General features: G+C 46.3%; 1 protein-coding gene across 3 annotated transcripts in view; it reads right to left on the bottom strand.

Moving 5' to 3' along the window:
• Window positions 1-11,205: 11,205 nt before the first annotated feature.
• The window catches only part of LOC123949841 (phospholipase A and acyltransferase 3), a 28,101-nt gene continuing 23,200 nt past the window's right edge, over window positions 11,206-16,106 (bottom strand). For all 3 annotated transcript variants that reach the window (XM_046017506.1, XM_046017507.1, XM_046017505.1), the window contains exon 5: window positions 11,206-11,472. In XM_046017506.1, the coding sequence (XP_045873462.1) occupies window positions 11,371-11,472 (102 nt within the window). In that variant the 3' untranslated portion in view covers window positions 11,206-11,370. The remainder of the gene's footprint in view (window positions 11,473-16,106) is intronic.

Here is a 16,106-nt window from a genome sequence, read left to right as displayed (position 1 = left end):
CAGCCGGAGCAGGCTGATCCGGGCTCCAGCTACACTGAGGGTGCACCCCGGCCATTCACAGCGTTTCACCGGCTTCTTTTGGGAGGCCTGTATGCTTATGTTTACTTTTTGAGAGAGAGAGAGCAAACCTGTGCATGGAAGTGGGGAGAGCATGAACAAGAGAGAACCCTAAGCAGGCTCTGCCCCAGCAACGTGTGGCTGGGCCTGTATCTCAGGACCCTGAGATCATGACCTGAGGTGAAATCAAGACCGGGAGCCTAACCCCTGAGCCACCCAGGCGCCCATGGAGGCCTGTATCCTTCTTCACGGTGTGAGGATACAGGAGGGGTAGGGGAGACACGCGTGTGATGCATAAGAACAGAAACAATGGGCCTGTCCCGGCCTGGGACCTCAGTAAATGGAATTGTGTGGGAGATTCTGGGCCGTGAACGTGAGGCCGCCACCAGTGAGGGAAGGCGCCCCATCCTCCCGTTATCCCTGCTCCTATCTCTTCCACAAACGATGAGATCTCCCTCCACGTCCTTCCTCTGCCTCGTCACTTCCACACCCAGTGCTCCTGCTTCCTCTCCACTTGGGCTCGCTGGGACCCCCAAGTCTCTGACCCCGCACCCCTCCTGTGGCCCCTCTTTTCCCATCAGCTCAGCTCCATCTCTCCCGCTGGGGGGTCCACTCTGGGTACACCCTGACCAGTTCCCCAGAGTGTGGTGGGCTCAGCGCGCCCCGGACTCAGCCTTCCAATTGGCTGCCGTGGGTCAAGAGCTCTCATTGGGCCAATCAGCTCTGCCCCATGGTGCAAGGTCAGCTGCCTCAAACCTGAGATCCAGACGCTGAGATCCAGCCCTGATCCGAGGCCGAGAGTCAAACGCTGAACCAACTGAACTAGCCAGGTCAGCGCCCAGGGGCTGCTCCTCCAGCATCTCCATTCTGCTTTCACAGCAGGCTGGATGAAGGGCTCAGGGCTTCCTTGGTGAACACATGTTTGGTAAACGCCTAGGTGTGCCATGGAATTTGGTCTGAGGTGTGCTTCGTTATCAGCTGAGGGTGAGGCCCGGGGAAATGGCTCACAGAAAGGCAGTCGGACATTTCCATGGTTACCATTAGGTGCCCGTTGAAACCCAAGAGGTGCACGGGAAGGTGACAGCCCAGCTGATTTGCCACAGTGGGGGCCAGACCATGGCTCACAGAGATGGTTCTAGGGCCATAGCAGGCCCCTCGCAGGTGCCGGCCCCCTTCCTCTTCACAGGGTGGGCCCTCAACACAGACGGGGATTCTGGCCAGATAAGGGGTGCGGTGGAGGGGCAGAGCCCTCTTCTTTCTCCCTCACTGTTCGTGATGCCAGCGAACAGACATTCCAGACACGAAAAAAATAAATGCAAGAGTTGGAATCCAATTTTTTCTTTTCCAAATAGCAGGAATAGGTAGGGGAACCAGACCTCATGAGAAATGTGAGTCAAGGAATGTTCTGTGGGTCAAGCCCCAGGCTCCCAGCAGCTCTTGAGATGCCAAGATTGGTGCTGGCTCCGCGGATCCCCGATGGCCGGGTCACCGCGGGTGCCCATCCGGCATGGCTCACCTGCCAATCCCTCCCTGTGGAACTTACTCTGGGGCCAGGTTTGCATCCTTGTTCATCACGAACATTGGTCCATAATTCTTTTTGATGGGGTCTTTGTCTGGTTTGGCGATCAAGGTAATGCTGGCCTCAGAAAATGAGTTTGGAAGTTTTCCTTCCATTTCTATTATTTTAAACAGTTTCAGAAGAATAGGTTTTAATTCTTCTTTAAATGTTTGGTAGAATTCCCCTGGGAAACCATCTGGCCCTGGGCTCTTGTTTGTGGGGAGATTTTTGATGAGTGCTTTGATTTTCTTGCTGGTTATGGTTCTGTTTGGGTTTTCTATTTCTTCCTGGTTTAGTTTAGTAGTTTATTGTCTCTAGGAATGCATCCATTTCTTCCAGATTGCTTATTTTGTTAGCATGTAATTACTCATAAAATCCTATAATTGTTTGTGGCTGCATATTTTTCCCATTCAGCACCCCAGATATATCCTGCCAGTCCTTTTTGGCCTGCCAGGTCTGTGTGGACAGTCTATTGCCAGCCTTATGTTTCTACCCTAGTAGGTAGGCACTTCTTGTCCCAAACTGCTTTCAGGATTTTTGTTATCTTTGAAATTTGCAAGCTTCACTAGTATATGTCCAGATATTCACCTATTTTTATTGATTTTGAAGAGGGTTCTCTGGGTCTCCTGGACTTGAATATCTGTTTCTGTTCTCCGACTAGGGAAGTTCTCAGCTATGATTTGTTCAAAGAAACCTTCTGCCTCTCTCTTCTTCTCTTCATCTTCTGGGACCCCTATTATCCTGATATTATTTCACTTATGGAGTTACTGAGTTCTCTACATCTTCCTTCGAGATCCAGTAGTGATCTTTTCCTCTTCTTTTTTTTTTTTTTTTTTGATCTTTTCCTCTTCTTTTCAGCTTCTTTATTTTCCATCATTTTATTGTCTATATCACTGACTCGCTCTTCTGCATCACTTATCCTTACTTTTGGAGCCTCCATTTGGGACTGCATCTCTGCAATAGCACTTTAAATTTTGGCCTGACTAGATTTAAGTTCTTTGAATTCTATAGGAAGGGATTCTCTAGTGTCATCTATGCTTTTTTAAGCCCAGCTAGTATCTTTATAATCATTATTTTAAATTCTACTTCCGACATCTACGTTATCTCCACATTGATTCAATCCCTGGCAGTGAGTGCTACCTACCTCCTGTTCTGTCTTTTAGGGTGAATATCTCTGTCTCATCATTTTGTCCAGAAAAGAATAAAAGAAAGTGAAAAGACAACAATAACAACAACAGAAAACAAAACAAAACAAGCCAGAGGAAAAAAGCAAAAACAAAACAAACCAAGGAAAAAATCAAACAAGAAACAAAACAAAAAATTGATCATGGGTGTGTTTTCCTCTTTTGTGTTAAAATAAACTAGATCCTGAAATAGGAAAGAAAGAAAGACTTAGATATATCCAAAACTGAAATAAAATACAATGAAAGGAAGCCAAAAATAATATAGATATAGTAAATATATATATGTGCTAAAAATTTAAGAAGAATAAAAAATAATTTGAAAAATAAGAAAATAGCTGGAAAAAATAATACTTAAGGACAAAAAAAATTTTTTTAAAACCATGAATGTTGTTTTCCCCAAGAGCTGAAGATTTGCAATTCTCTATGATGGGTTAACTTCGTGCTTGAGGGATGTTCCTGCCCGTCCTCTGGGGAAGGTCCCTATTGCAATGATGGTCAGGTGTTCTACCCAGGTCAGAATTGCCCTCCCTTGTCATTGGACTGGGCTCAGTGTAAGTGGCTCCAGAATCCATTAGGTGGCGCTCCTCTGCTCCCTTTAGGCTTTCAGAACCAATGGAGGGCTGAAAAAGGCAGCGCTGAGGTTTCCAGCGCCAGGGCTGAGTGTTCGCACCCCCAACTCTTCAGGGCGCCCTCACAGACAAGCAGTCACTCTTGTCTCCATGGTTTCCCTCCTCACTCTGTGTTCACCCAGCCTCTGACTCAGCGTTGTTATCTCTGGCCCGCCACCCAGCTTGGAGTCTGCAAACTTTGAGGACTCTTGTGCACACCTCTCCACTCCTCCAGGGGGAGGGAGGGGGTCTTCCCATGTTTCTGCAGCTTGCAGGGCCCCTGCTGGGAGAGCAGTCCCCTGACCCTGTTGGTGACCTATGGTAACCCAGAGCTCAAAGCTGGCAGGGCAGGGGAGTGGGCACTGTTTACAAACGGCTTCTCTGCTCAGATGGTCAGGAACTCGGCTGCACTTGGGCACCCCCATTCTTTCTGTGTCCCCAGGCATACTGAGACCAAGCTGTCCCACCTGGGAGTCCACGCTCCTTGGCCACCTGGGCGCCTTTCAGCCAGGGACATCCCTCACCAGAGGAGACTTTGGAAAATTTCTGATTTTGTGCCCCGTCACGTATAAGACTTTGAGGTAGCTTCCCTGAGTGGGCTACTGCCCCTCGCCCTACCCTCCAATATGTCAGCCCAGATTCAAGTCTCTGCACCTCCTACCTTGCAAAAAGTGGTCACTTTTCTATTTGTAGGATTGCAGCATTTCTTTTCTCAGATCCCGGATTGATTTTGCAGGTGTCCAGAATGATCTGATATCTAGCTGAATTTCGGGGACCAGATGAAATTAGGGTCCCCTCCTTCTCCACTATCTTAACTTCTCCCAGCCTTGGCATGGCTTTCGGATCTCATCGGTCCCACTGACATTCGAGAAAACAGATCAGCATCCAAAGGAATGAGGATGTCACTTATTATGAGGATTACTTCAACTTTGGTCTAATTTCTATTCCCTTAAAAAGCAAAGAAAATAATCCCTCAACTTTGGCTTGTATTTTGTAACTGACGGTTCCGCTCTGGGGGGGGTTGGGAGCTGTTGTTCCTGAAACATTTCCAGCAAAATCTGAGTTTGACACCTCTTCACCTGACACTTCCTTGTATTCTCCTTCGTTTCACGCATGTTTTTGAACACCCCCAAGCTTGTGTGCGGCAGTGGATACCGGTCATGTTGGCTTAGGGCTCACCCTAATGACCTCGTCCTAACGTGATTACCTCTGTGAAGACCCTATTGCCAATAACGTGTCCTGGTGGAGATCCTCCTTCATTCTAAGCCTCTTCATAGAGTCTTAATTTAGTTCTATCAATTAGTAATAGGACATCTGTCACTCTCGTTTTTTCTGTATTTTTAAAAAGTTAATAGCATAATCATTGTGAAATTAGAAATGACGTTCTTGCAAAAAATTGGGACACCTTCGATAAAACTGAAGTCCCCCTTTCTGGTCCCCAGAGATAACCACATATCAGGTTTGAATATATCCTTTCTGTTCTTCTTCTTTGCAAACAGATGAGTATCCCGATAGGAAATATATAACATGCAGCAACAAGCCTTATGCAAACCTTTTGAGACTATATGTGTTTTGGAATTCAAAATTTTTTGGATTTTAGATGGAAAATATTTAAATTGTGTATAAGCGTGAGATCAAGGACAGGAATAGGCATTCAGGTGATACCTCCTGACCAATCATTTACTGTTTCTGCAGGGAAAGGCACGACTGATTCATGAAATGGGATAAATAATGCTTCTAAGAAGCCTCACATCCTTTCAAGACAGGTTTTTCCTTCAAAAGAGTTTGCTACCTAACTTGGGTTTTTAGAGCTTTTTGGATTTCAGAATTACAGAGAAATCAGGCATTTTGTAGTTTTGTATGTGTGTTTTCGTTTTGTTTATATATATTATTTTACATGTATTGGTATTTTTTCTCACGCATCATTTTATTGTTTTAACAAAGTAATACCCAGAGAGAGATACAATTTAAAAGTCAGTAGTATTGTAATGTTCATAATAAAAAAGAACACGCTTCTGACCTCCTATTTCCTTTCTCCAGAGGCAATCGCTTGCCTTTGGGCTGTGTCTTCTGCTATTTACTTCTAAATTTTTCAACAACATACCTAGACTACTCCTTCATGATTTTTTTAAAGGTTTATTGATTTATTTATTTGACAGACAGGGATCACAAGTAGGCAGAGAGGCAGGCAGAGAGAGGAAGGGAAGCAGGCTCCCTGCTGAGCAGAAAGCCCGATGCGGGGCTTGATCCCAGGACCCTGGGATCGCGACCTGAGCTGAAGGCAGAGGTTTTAACCCGCTGAGCCACCCAGGTGCCCCTCCTTCTGGATTCTTACAATTGAAATATTAATAACTTGTTGTATAAAATTAGGGTTTAGTACCTTTACCACTCTCCTGCCCTCACTCACACCTTCCTTCCCCTCATTATTGCAATAGTTAGATCACAATTTTTGGCTAAAAAAGTATTCAGTTGCCTTATTTTATGGGTATATTTGTATGTTCTTCCTAAGGTTTCTTGTGAATTATGATTGCATTTTTTTTAAGATTTTATTTATTTATTTGACAGAGAAAGACACAGCAAGAGAGGGAACACAAGCAGGGGGAGTGGGAGAGGGTGAAGCAGGCTTCCTGCCCCGGAGCAGGAAGCCCCACTCAGGGCTCGATCCCAGGACTCTGGGATCATGACCTGAGCCGAAGGCAGACGCTTAATGACTGAGCCACCCAAGCGCCGCTATGATTGCATTTCTTGGAATGAATTACCTGTATCATCTTCTTTGTTAGTTTAGTGTTCTCTGTGCTAATCACTCATGTATCCAGAAGAAAGAGGCTCGGAACACCTCAGTATGGTCTTCATAGGTCAGGCTCTGGTTTATTTCCCCTCGGGAAAGCACCATGCGTGGGCATGGCGCTCTCCTCGTCTCCTCCTGGACTACCTCTTCTCATCCTGGTGCACAGCTGTCCCCTGGCAATTTCTACTCCCCACACCCTTTTTGCCCTTGATGTAGACTTTCAAGACCTGCTCTTCTAGCAATTTTCAAATATACAGTGTTATATTTTAACTATAGTCAGCATGCTGGACATTACATCCCATGACTTACTTATGTCATAGCTAAAAGTTTGTACTTTTTCACTAAATTCACCCATTTAGCCTGTTCCACACGACCTCTGACAACCAACTACTTTGCTCTCTGTATCCATCACTCTGGTTTTTTGGTTTGCTTATTTGGGGTTTGGTTTGGTTTTAGAGTCCACATATCAGTGAGGTCATACAGTATGTGTCTTTCTCTGTCTGACTTATTTCACTTAGCATAGTACTCTCAAGGTCTACCCCTGTTGTTGGAAATAGCAAGATTTCCTTCCTTTTATGACTGATGAATATTCCTCCGAATATATAAACCACACCTTTATCCATTCATCCCCTGCTGAATGCTTAGGTTGCTTCCATACCTTGGCTATTGTAAATAATGCTGCAATGAACACGGGGGGTGCATATGTCTTTTTCAGTTGCTGTTTTTGTTTTCTTTGGATAAATGCCCAAAAGTGGAATTGCTGGAGATGGCAGTTTTATTTTTAATTTTTTGATGAATCTTCCTATTGTTTTCTGTCGTGGCTGCACCAATGTGTATCCCCACCAAAAGTGCATGAGGATTTCCTTTTCTGCACAGATTCACCAACACCTGCTACTTCTTTTCTTTTTGATACCAGCAATTCTGGTATCAAACCAACAGGTGGGGGGGTGTCATTGTGGGTTTGATTTGCATGTCCCTGATGATTCTTGATGTCGAGGGTTTTTTCATGTTGGCCATCTGTATGTCTTCTACCTTCTTAAATTGAATGACTAACTTGTTAATTGATACTATTCTCTTTCCTAATATAAGGATTTGTGTTATGAATTTAAGCAACTCTTCAGTTGCGTGGCCCAAAGATCGCTATCTAATACTTTTGCTACCATTCAGTTCTGAATATTATCTAATTTCCATTATGTTTCCATCTTTGTCTCATAATTTATCTAACAATGTGCTCTAAGACTGCTCAAAGTAGAAGGGTTTTCTAGCTATCACTTTGTTATTGATCTGTTAATTGCATTAATTGATTTCTTAATTGATAACTTAATGGCATTATGATTAGAGAAGATATTCTCTATGTTATCAGTCCCTTGAAACTTGCTGAGACTTGATTTAAGGCCCTGGATATGGCCTGTTTTTATAAATGTTCCTTTGTGCGTGGTCAGAAGGAATCTATATGCCGCAATTGTACTATGTATATATATATATATATATATATATATATATATATATATATATATACAGTGCCATATATATTAAATCAGCTTGGTGGTAAGTTTTTGAAATATTTTATATCTTTACTGATTTTTGCATCTCCTCGATTTATCGGTTCCTGATGGAGGTGTATTTCGATCTCCCACTATAAGGGAGAATTTGTCAGTTTCTCCTTGCAAAAGGCCAACATTCTCAGTATCTATTTTGAGATTTGTATTAGATGAAAAATCGAGAATTATTGTATCTTCCTAGCGAGTTGGGACTTTCACAGAACCTCCTGAAGTGTTTTCCTACACCAACAACCAATCCTTGTGATTCACCAGACACCAACTGGGTGTTGAACAAGTCATTTCAGTTTTGACACTGACACCTGGGAGGTAGCACAGACCCCACAGTAAGGGCTCAGTCCCATGAGACTGCATCCCGCCCCCCCGCCCCCCCCCCCCGCCTTCAGGTGTCAGTCACAAGTCCCATACTTCTGACCATGGGTTATAAATCGGGGTTCCCACAACCCCTATTAGGTTCAATGACTTGCTGGAACAGCTGACAGAACTTAGGAAGGCACTTTACTTATGTTTAGCAGTTTATTATAATGCGTAAAACCCAGGAAAAACCAAATGGGAGACCTGTGTAGGGCAAGGGGCAGAGGGAGGCAAGGTGCCTTCATGCCCTCCTCAGGCACACCACTCTCCCTACAGCTCATCAAGTCTCCTCGTTCAAGACTTCTTATGGGGCTTCATCTTCAACCTCACTCCCTCTCCCGGAGATCAGTGGGATTTGAGGGGGATGCTCAAAGTTCCAATCCTCTAATGACTTGGTCTTTCTGATGACCTGCCCCATCGTAAGGCTCTCTAGCACCACACCTGAAATCAGCTCATTAGCACACACTCAGGTGTGATCAAAGGGGGTTCATGATGACCAAAACCAAATACTCAGGAAATTCCAAGGAGCTCAGGCTAGGAACCAAGGAAAAGACCAAACATATTTCTTATTATGCCATAATTGTTAATGTGGGCCTTTGTGACTAGTAACAATCTTTGCCTTAAAGCCTATATTTTTATATCAATATAGTTATGACAGCTTTTAGTTAGTATGTGTTCTTAGTTCTAGCATATCTTTTTTAATTTTTAAAAATTATTATATAATTCATTGAAATAGATCCAAAGGTCTTATTTTATTTAAATGTTCAGGTTCAAATTTCAGATGTATTTTAAAGGTTTACTATGTAAATTTCTTAACAGATAGATAGTACTAGAAAGACTAGTACAATGACCACCTACATACCCACCGCCTAGACTAAAAACTTTACTGTTTTGTCATCTTTGCTTTATCTGCCTCTATTTTTTTAAATTTAGGTCATGTGTTTACATAAGCCTAGTATCAAATCACTTAATAAAATTAATAATTTGGGGCGCCTGGGTGGCTCAGTGGGTTAAGCCTCTGCCTTCGGCTCAGGTCATGATCTCAGGGTCCTGGGATCGAGCCCCGCATGGGGCTCTCTGCTCAGTGGGGAGACCGCTTCCTCCCCGCTCTCTCTCTGCCTGCCTCTCTGCCTACTTGTGACCTCTGACTCTCTCTCTGTCAAATAAATAAATAAAATCTTTAAAAAATAAAATAAAATTCATAATTCTTTAAACTCTTTAATGCCCAGTCCACCTTTACATTTTCCCAATTGCCTCAAATTGCTTTCACGGTTGTTTTTCACATTTCGTTGTTTTGTCCCCAACATGCCTTTCAGTCTAGACAGCCTTCACATACCCTGTATTTCTCCTTCACAGCAGGACTTTTCTTTAAGACAACAGACCAGTTGTCATGTAAAATGTTCATCCTTTGAATTTACCTTTTTTTTAAGGTTTTGGTTTTTTTTTTTTTTAAGATTTTAAGGTTTTGGTTTTTCTTATTATTTTTAAGTAATCTCTCCACCCAATGTGGGGCTCGATCTCACGACCCCAAGATCAGGAGTCACATTCTCTTCCAGCGCAGACTGCCAGGCGCCCCCAGACTTTAATCTTTTTATCTGTATGCTTTAAGTGTATCTGCTGTAAACCGTATTCCTCGAATCCCATTTCTAACCCAGTAAAATGTTTATCTCTCACTTGACAAGTGGACGCCATTTATATATATGGTGATTACCAACCAATATATTTGGAATTCGTTTTTCCATCTTATTTGGTTATTTCTACATGTCCCACATTTTTGTATGTGATTTTTATTTTCAACTGAACTGGTTTTGTTTTCTTGTGCTTATTTTTCCTCATTCCTTTTTTTTTTCTAGAATTAGCTTGGAGCTCTCCACTCCACACGGCGCTAACCTCTTCTCCCCTTCTGCCATGTGAGACAGGGGCCTTCGGGAGACCCACCCTTTGAGTTAGGCCTGTGTCCCCTTCTTTTGGGAGCTTGAGAACTGGTCGGAGATCAACAGAGCTGAGACAAAAAAAGAAAGAAAACTGCACCGGGAGAAAACTATTCTTCTATCAACCCCGGGATGCGGATGGGCGTGCGTTTACCCTGGACCAGACAGGGGCTAAGTAGGAGGGGGCTGGCATGAAGCCATGTGTAAGTCCTGTTTGGGCTTCCCACAGGTCTCCAGACAACCAGGGCTGACAGAGGAAACATTTGCAACCAGTTGGAGAAGCCTTGCCCTGTGGAGGGAAGGCCAGCTGGCCCCAGCAGAGAATTTCTGAGGAAGAAATTCAGAAGAATTTCTGAGACATGCAAGTCTCCTCAGAGAAATGGCCCCTTTGACCGTCGGCCATGTCCAGCGAGCTATACCAGCAGAGCTCAAGGGACCAGCCACGAAAGGTCTTGCCTCATCCCCAACCCCTCCCGAGAGAGCTGTGCAGCAAGGAGGTCAGTCATGGGGGGCGGCCATGCCAGGAACGTCTGAGGTAACCCTGCACCGTGGGACCCAGCCACAGGACAGAGCTGACTGGCTGAGGGGAGTGTGGAGCTGAGGGGACACGGGAACAGGGGTCGCAGGAGGGGTGTGGGGTCCCAGACTTGGGGGTCCACAAGCTAGCCCAAGGGGAGAGGAAGCAGGAGGGCTGGGAGTGGGAGCGATGAGGCCGAGGAAAGGTGTGGAGAGCAGAGAGAGCGGAGGGAGATAGGAGAGAATTTCACAAGATCGGAAGAGCCTCTACTGACTTTCCTCATGGCAAATGTTGGCTTTGGTTTGGTTTTGACTCCGCCAAACACCCACAGACTCCAGCTGCAGAGTCCGAGAAGCCGAGCTGGCTCTAGTTCCAGGCCGAGGGTCCTAGCTGTCTGTTGGGTTCTATTCGGGCCCATCAGTCAGGGCTGTGGGTCTCCCTTGCTGCTCCCCTGTCTCCCCACAACCAGAATTACCAGAATTACCCCGGACTTGAAACAGACAGAGCGGGGATGACTCCTGCAAGACAAAGGACACAGCCACAGAGACAAAGGGAGAGAGCAGCACCCAAGGCCCAGGACGCCACCTGGCGTGGCCAGGCCCCGAGCCCCGCTGCGCCCCCAACAGACTTGACGCCAGCCAGTTCCTGCTGCGTTTTCTCCCGTAAAGTGCGCCCTTGCTGGGCCTTATTTTATTCTGTCAAAATAAGCCTCACTATAAAACAGAATGAAACCCACAAACCAAACCTCAAAACCTCTGGCACAACCAGACCCGCTCAGTGGATAACGTCCCCACTGTGGGTCAGGCCCTTCAACTTATTGCTTCTGCCGCTTGTTTCTTGAGAACATGACTCCAATGAGGCCCATGGCTGCCAAGCCCACTCCTGCGACGCCAGCCGCCACAACGACATCTCTGACCTGCAAGAGAGAGGAGGGGAGGTCACACTCTGTCGGGGATCCGAGGACGGGCTGCCCATTCAACAAGAACACTCAGTTCCAGGAGACTCACTCAGGAGTCAAGACATACTGGCAGGGGAATGGGGAGAAGAGGGCTGGATGGGGAAAGAACCGCTGGGTGGAGCCGCTGGCCAGGGCTGTACACGGGCCCAAGGCCAACTGGACCCACTCTGTGGGTATTTAAAGCCCCTAAATCCCCAGAGGGTGGTTGTGCAAAGGACGAGGAGATGAAGGCCGATGGCTGAGATCCTGGCGGCCATCAGGCAGCCCTTGCGGCCAGTGGGAGGTGGTGCAGGAATGGCTTTCCACTACTTACCCCGTCACACCTGTGCCCCCCCGGGGGAGCAAGGACCTCTCGTGTGTCACTTGTCTTGTTCCTCGCTGCCTCCCCCACACCCGGTTTTGCCAGGCACAGGAGTGCTCTTTACAAGTTTTCAAAGAAATGACCCAACTCGGAGTAGGAGTGAGGCTCTACCTCACCTTATTAGTATTTCTGACTTGCATGGCTTATACCAGGAAAAAGAAGTGTTGCAAACAAGAGTAGAGGGCGCCTGGGCGGCTCAGTGGGTTAAGCCTCTGCCTTGGGCTCAGGTCATGATCTCAGGGTCCTGGGATTGAGTCCCGCATCAGGCTCTCTGCTCAGCGGGGAACCTGCTTCCCTTCCTCTCTCTCTCTGTGCCTGCCTCTCTGCCTACTTGTGATCTCTCTCTGTCAGATAAATAAATAAAATCTTTAAAAAAAATAAGAGTAGATTTCAGGGTTAAAACGTCCCATGTCAAATTTCACTCCCCCGGGAAACCTGACCAAGAGTAAAGTAAGGCGTTTCTTTTCTGTGTCATTCCACAAGGATCCACAGAACTCTAAATTCTAAGGCAGCAGTGGGAAAAGTTGAGGATCAACCCAAATTATAACGGGATCCTCGGGGAAGGTCAGCTCCTGGCAACACCAAGGAGCTCTGGAAACCGGACAGAGAAAGCGCTTCAGCTGGGTCCCTGGAGCCCCCCCCACCCCCCACCCAACTACAACAGAAGTTCGAAACTTGATTCCTGCAGAGGATTAAACAGAAGACTTGGGGGCCTGGGAATTGAGAAACACATGTGAGGATGTGGCCATCATGCCAAAAACAACGTTAATTGTGAGACTCTCGGCCCTCCTACCCATCTCTGCTCCCAGAACACTACCTCCCACAGAGGAGTCAGGAAAACCTTCCTGGGGATCTGACCTGCCCAAGTGCAAACAAAAGCTACTTGGGGCACCTGGCTGGCTCAGTCAAGGGAGTGTGTGATTCTTGATCTTGGGGTCATGAGTTTAAGCCCTTCCTTGGGTACAGAAATTACTCAAATAAATAAATAAAACTTTAAAAGAAAGAAAAGATACCAATATCAAGGATTCCCAAACAAACCACCCACCCATATCACCCGAAGTGAAACTTAAAGTCAACAAGCCACTTGTCCCCTCCCGGTTCACTCGAAGCTTCCACTCAGCAGCAAACCCCCTTCATCATAAGCATATCACCAAGATATGCCAGAAAAGCCAGAAAAGGCAAAAACACAGATTCTCCCCTAGAACCTCCAGAAAAGAACAGAGCCCTGGGGGCACCTGGATTTTAGCCCCATGAAACCATTTTCAGACTTCTGACCTGACCTCTAGGACTGTGAGAAAACCACGTTGGGTTGTTTTTAGCCACTAAGTCTGTGGTCACTTGTCACGGCAGCCATCAGAAGCTCATACGGTAACCAGCCCAGGGGAGCGTGGTGTGACTCACGAGCCCTGTGGTCCTGTATTCCAGGTACCGTCTTTCTAACCTAAAGCCACTTCTGCGGGATGCGGTCTACCTAAATTAAGAGAAAGGCAGGGAAATGAGCAATGAAGAGATCACGGAACTAGGAAAACCAGTCCAAGAGAAAGGCAAAGGAAATCTGAAGAACAACGGAGAAGGGAAGTCCTGGGGTACAGCCGTGCAGTCAGCCAAGAGCCAGCCAGCGCGGACAGCACAACGGCCATCTCAGGGACGGATGTGTCCAAGGAGAACAGCCTGGAACTCAGAGATTACTTGATGGGATTTCCCATGTGGAAAACCGTACTGAGAACGGACGACGGGTACAAGGCAAACTGAACAATGTAAGGAGAGACTGATTACCTTCCAGAAAGAAAGAAACCTCCCCCAGCCCCAAAAGGAAATTCATAATATACCACAACACTCAGCTGTGAGTAAAATTTACATAAACATAAAACACTGAATAGTAACTTAATGAAACTGTGGGCACCTGGCAGCTCGGTCGGTCACGGCAGCCATCAGAAGCTCATACGGTAACCAGCCCAGGGGAGAATGGTGTGACTCACGAGCCTGCCTAGTCAGCCCAAAAACCTGATACAAAAGTGTCTGCCTTTGGCTCAGGCCATGGTCCCAGGGTCCTGGGATAGAGCCCTACATCGGGCTCTCTGCATGGCAGGGAGCCTGCTTCCCTTCCTCTTTCTCTGCCTGCCTCTCTGCCTACTTGTGATATCTGTCTGTCAAATGAATAAATAAAAATCTCTAAAAATAAATTAATTTTTAAAAATCTTTAAAAAATGTATAATATAAAAATCTAGTGAGACTGGGGGAGAGGAGGGAATGATGGTTTAAGCAATTTAACCTTCACTTAGCATAAGGAGTGGTCAAAAGATCATATCTAAATTTTTAAAATAAAATGATGGTACTGGGGTGCCTGGGTGGCTCAGTCAGTGAAACATCTGACTTCATCTCAGGTCATGATCCTGGGATCCTGGGATGGAGCCCTATGTTGGGCTCCCTGCTCAGCAGGGAGTCTGCTTCTCCCTCTCCCCCATCCCTCCCCCACTTACGTTCTCACTCTCTTTCTCTCAAATAAATAAATAATTTTTTTTTTAAATCTGGTAGTATACACATATTGTTTAGAAATTCAGAAACAGGTAAATGCCAAGCTAAAAGAGAAAAGAATGGCTGCCTGGTGAGACGGGGAGGAGTAAAGAGGGGTTTTTTGAGAACTGGTTATCTTTTCAGCTTATATGCTTGCATTACTTTGAAAATCTACAACTTAAATTTTAAAAACTATTCCAGAAAAAAAACAAAGGACAAAGAAATAGAAGCCTGCCTAGTCAGCCCAAAAACCTGATACAAAAGCTTTTTGTACCCTCTAGCTTCAAATGCCAACACCACATCTAAAGAAGCTTGAAAGGTAAGATGATGAGGAAACCATCCCACAGGGGAGGCAAAGACCACAGTGTTTTAGGAAGACGAGCAGGTGACTCAGAAAACATCCCAACACTTTAGTCCGTTGCCCTAATTTGCAGTCTGGCTGCAAGGCCAGTGTATCCGGCGGCCCTGCCCCCTGCTTCTTTCCCAGTCTCTGAGCCACAATGTCCTTACGGCCCCCTTTCCAGTGCCTTCATGTTTCATCAGGTCCAGCAGCGACATTGAAGGGAACAGAACTCAGTGGAAACAGTTCAGATCAGCAAGAAATAGAGAGAAAGTTCGGCTTCTTCCTCTTTCCAGCACTATCCAGGCGCAGCTCTGGGGACACCAGACCCCGTGACAATGCAAACGGAGAGTCTGCTCTCATGGCCACTGTCCCCAATGAAGGCACGATGGCCCAAATCAGCAAAACTGTACTTTTTCCCACATGAGGGCGTGAAAGAGGGTCACCAACATAGATCTAGAAATCTCACCCACCAGCCAAGCCAGGCGTTTAAGCAGAATCAAGAACAAGCAAAGAGAAAGATGTTTAATCATGATTTTATGCCAACAGTGAGGACCGCGTACCCCAAATCCCAGGAGTAAAAAATATGAAAATACGAACTTTGTATGCAAAACTTAGCACCCTTACCTGACGCGGTCGGCCCTGCCTTGGCTCCCCTAACCACAGAACGTCCCTAGATTGTATGCATGCGGCAGCCACAGACCCTTAATGACCATCATAGAGAAGAATTTGGAGGTCTTCGCGGGCTAAAAATAAACACATCTCGGCGCTGCCCCTAAATGGGCCCCACGTGGCTGTGTGCGGTGTCAGGAAACACACCAATGTCACTGACGTCACACAGTACCCAGAACCGAGGTTCCTAGCAGCCAGACGCCAGGATGACAAGGTCTGGACGAAGCTACAGACCCAAGACGTGACTGCGAGTTGGTCTTTAACCTTCACGGTAGAGGTCATGAGGAGGGGCTTTGTGGCAGCGTAGTGGTTCTCGGGCGGGTGTGGGGGGACCCACACGAGAGCTCTCTCGTTTTCCTTGCTAAACGATTTGTCAGGGTGGGAGAAAGAGTCTGCAGATAATGGAGGAGGAACAATGTGTCCCTGGTTCTTTACAGAACCTCATGGAGGGACAACGCATGAGACAGCGGCTTCCTACAAAAGGAACTTTGTCAAGGAAATCAACAACAGCTCACTGTGAGCGTGCTCGGTGCGGAGGCAAAGAGTACAATCAAACACAAGCCAGGGGCCCTGGTTAGTCCTGAGAGTGCACATTTTACGGGGGGGACGCGCTGACTTCTCACGGGCCCGGCTGCTGGGTGAGCTGAATTGCCAGAGCTCTGACCCCAAAAGGGCCACAGGTGGGCGGCACAGGTCATAAAGCAG

This window comes from Meles meles, chromosome 8 (genome assembly GCF_922984935.1).
Source record: "Meles meles chromosome 8, mMelMel3.1 paternal haplotype, whole genome shotgun sequence".
Taxonomy (NCBI): Eukaryota; Metazoa; Chordata; class Mammalia; order Carnivora; family Mustelidae; genus Meles; species Meles meles.
This window is presented reverse-complemented; position numbering and strand designations above follow the sequence as displayed.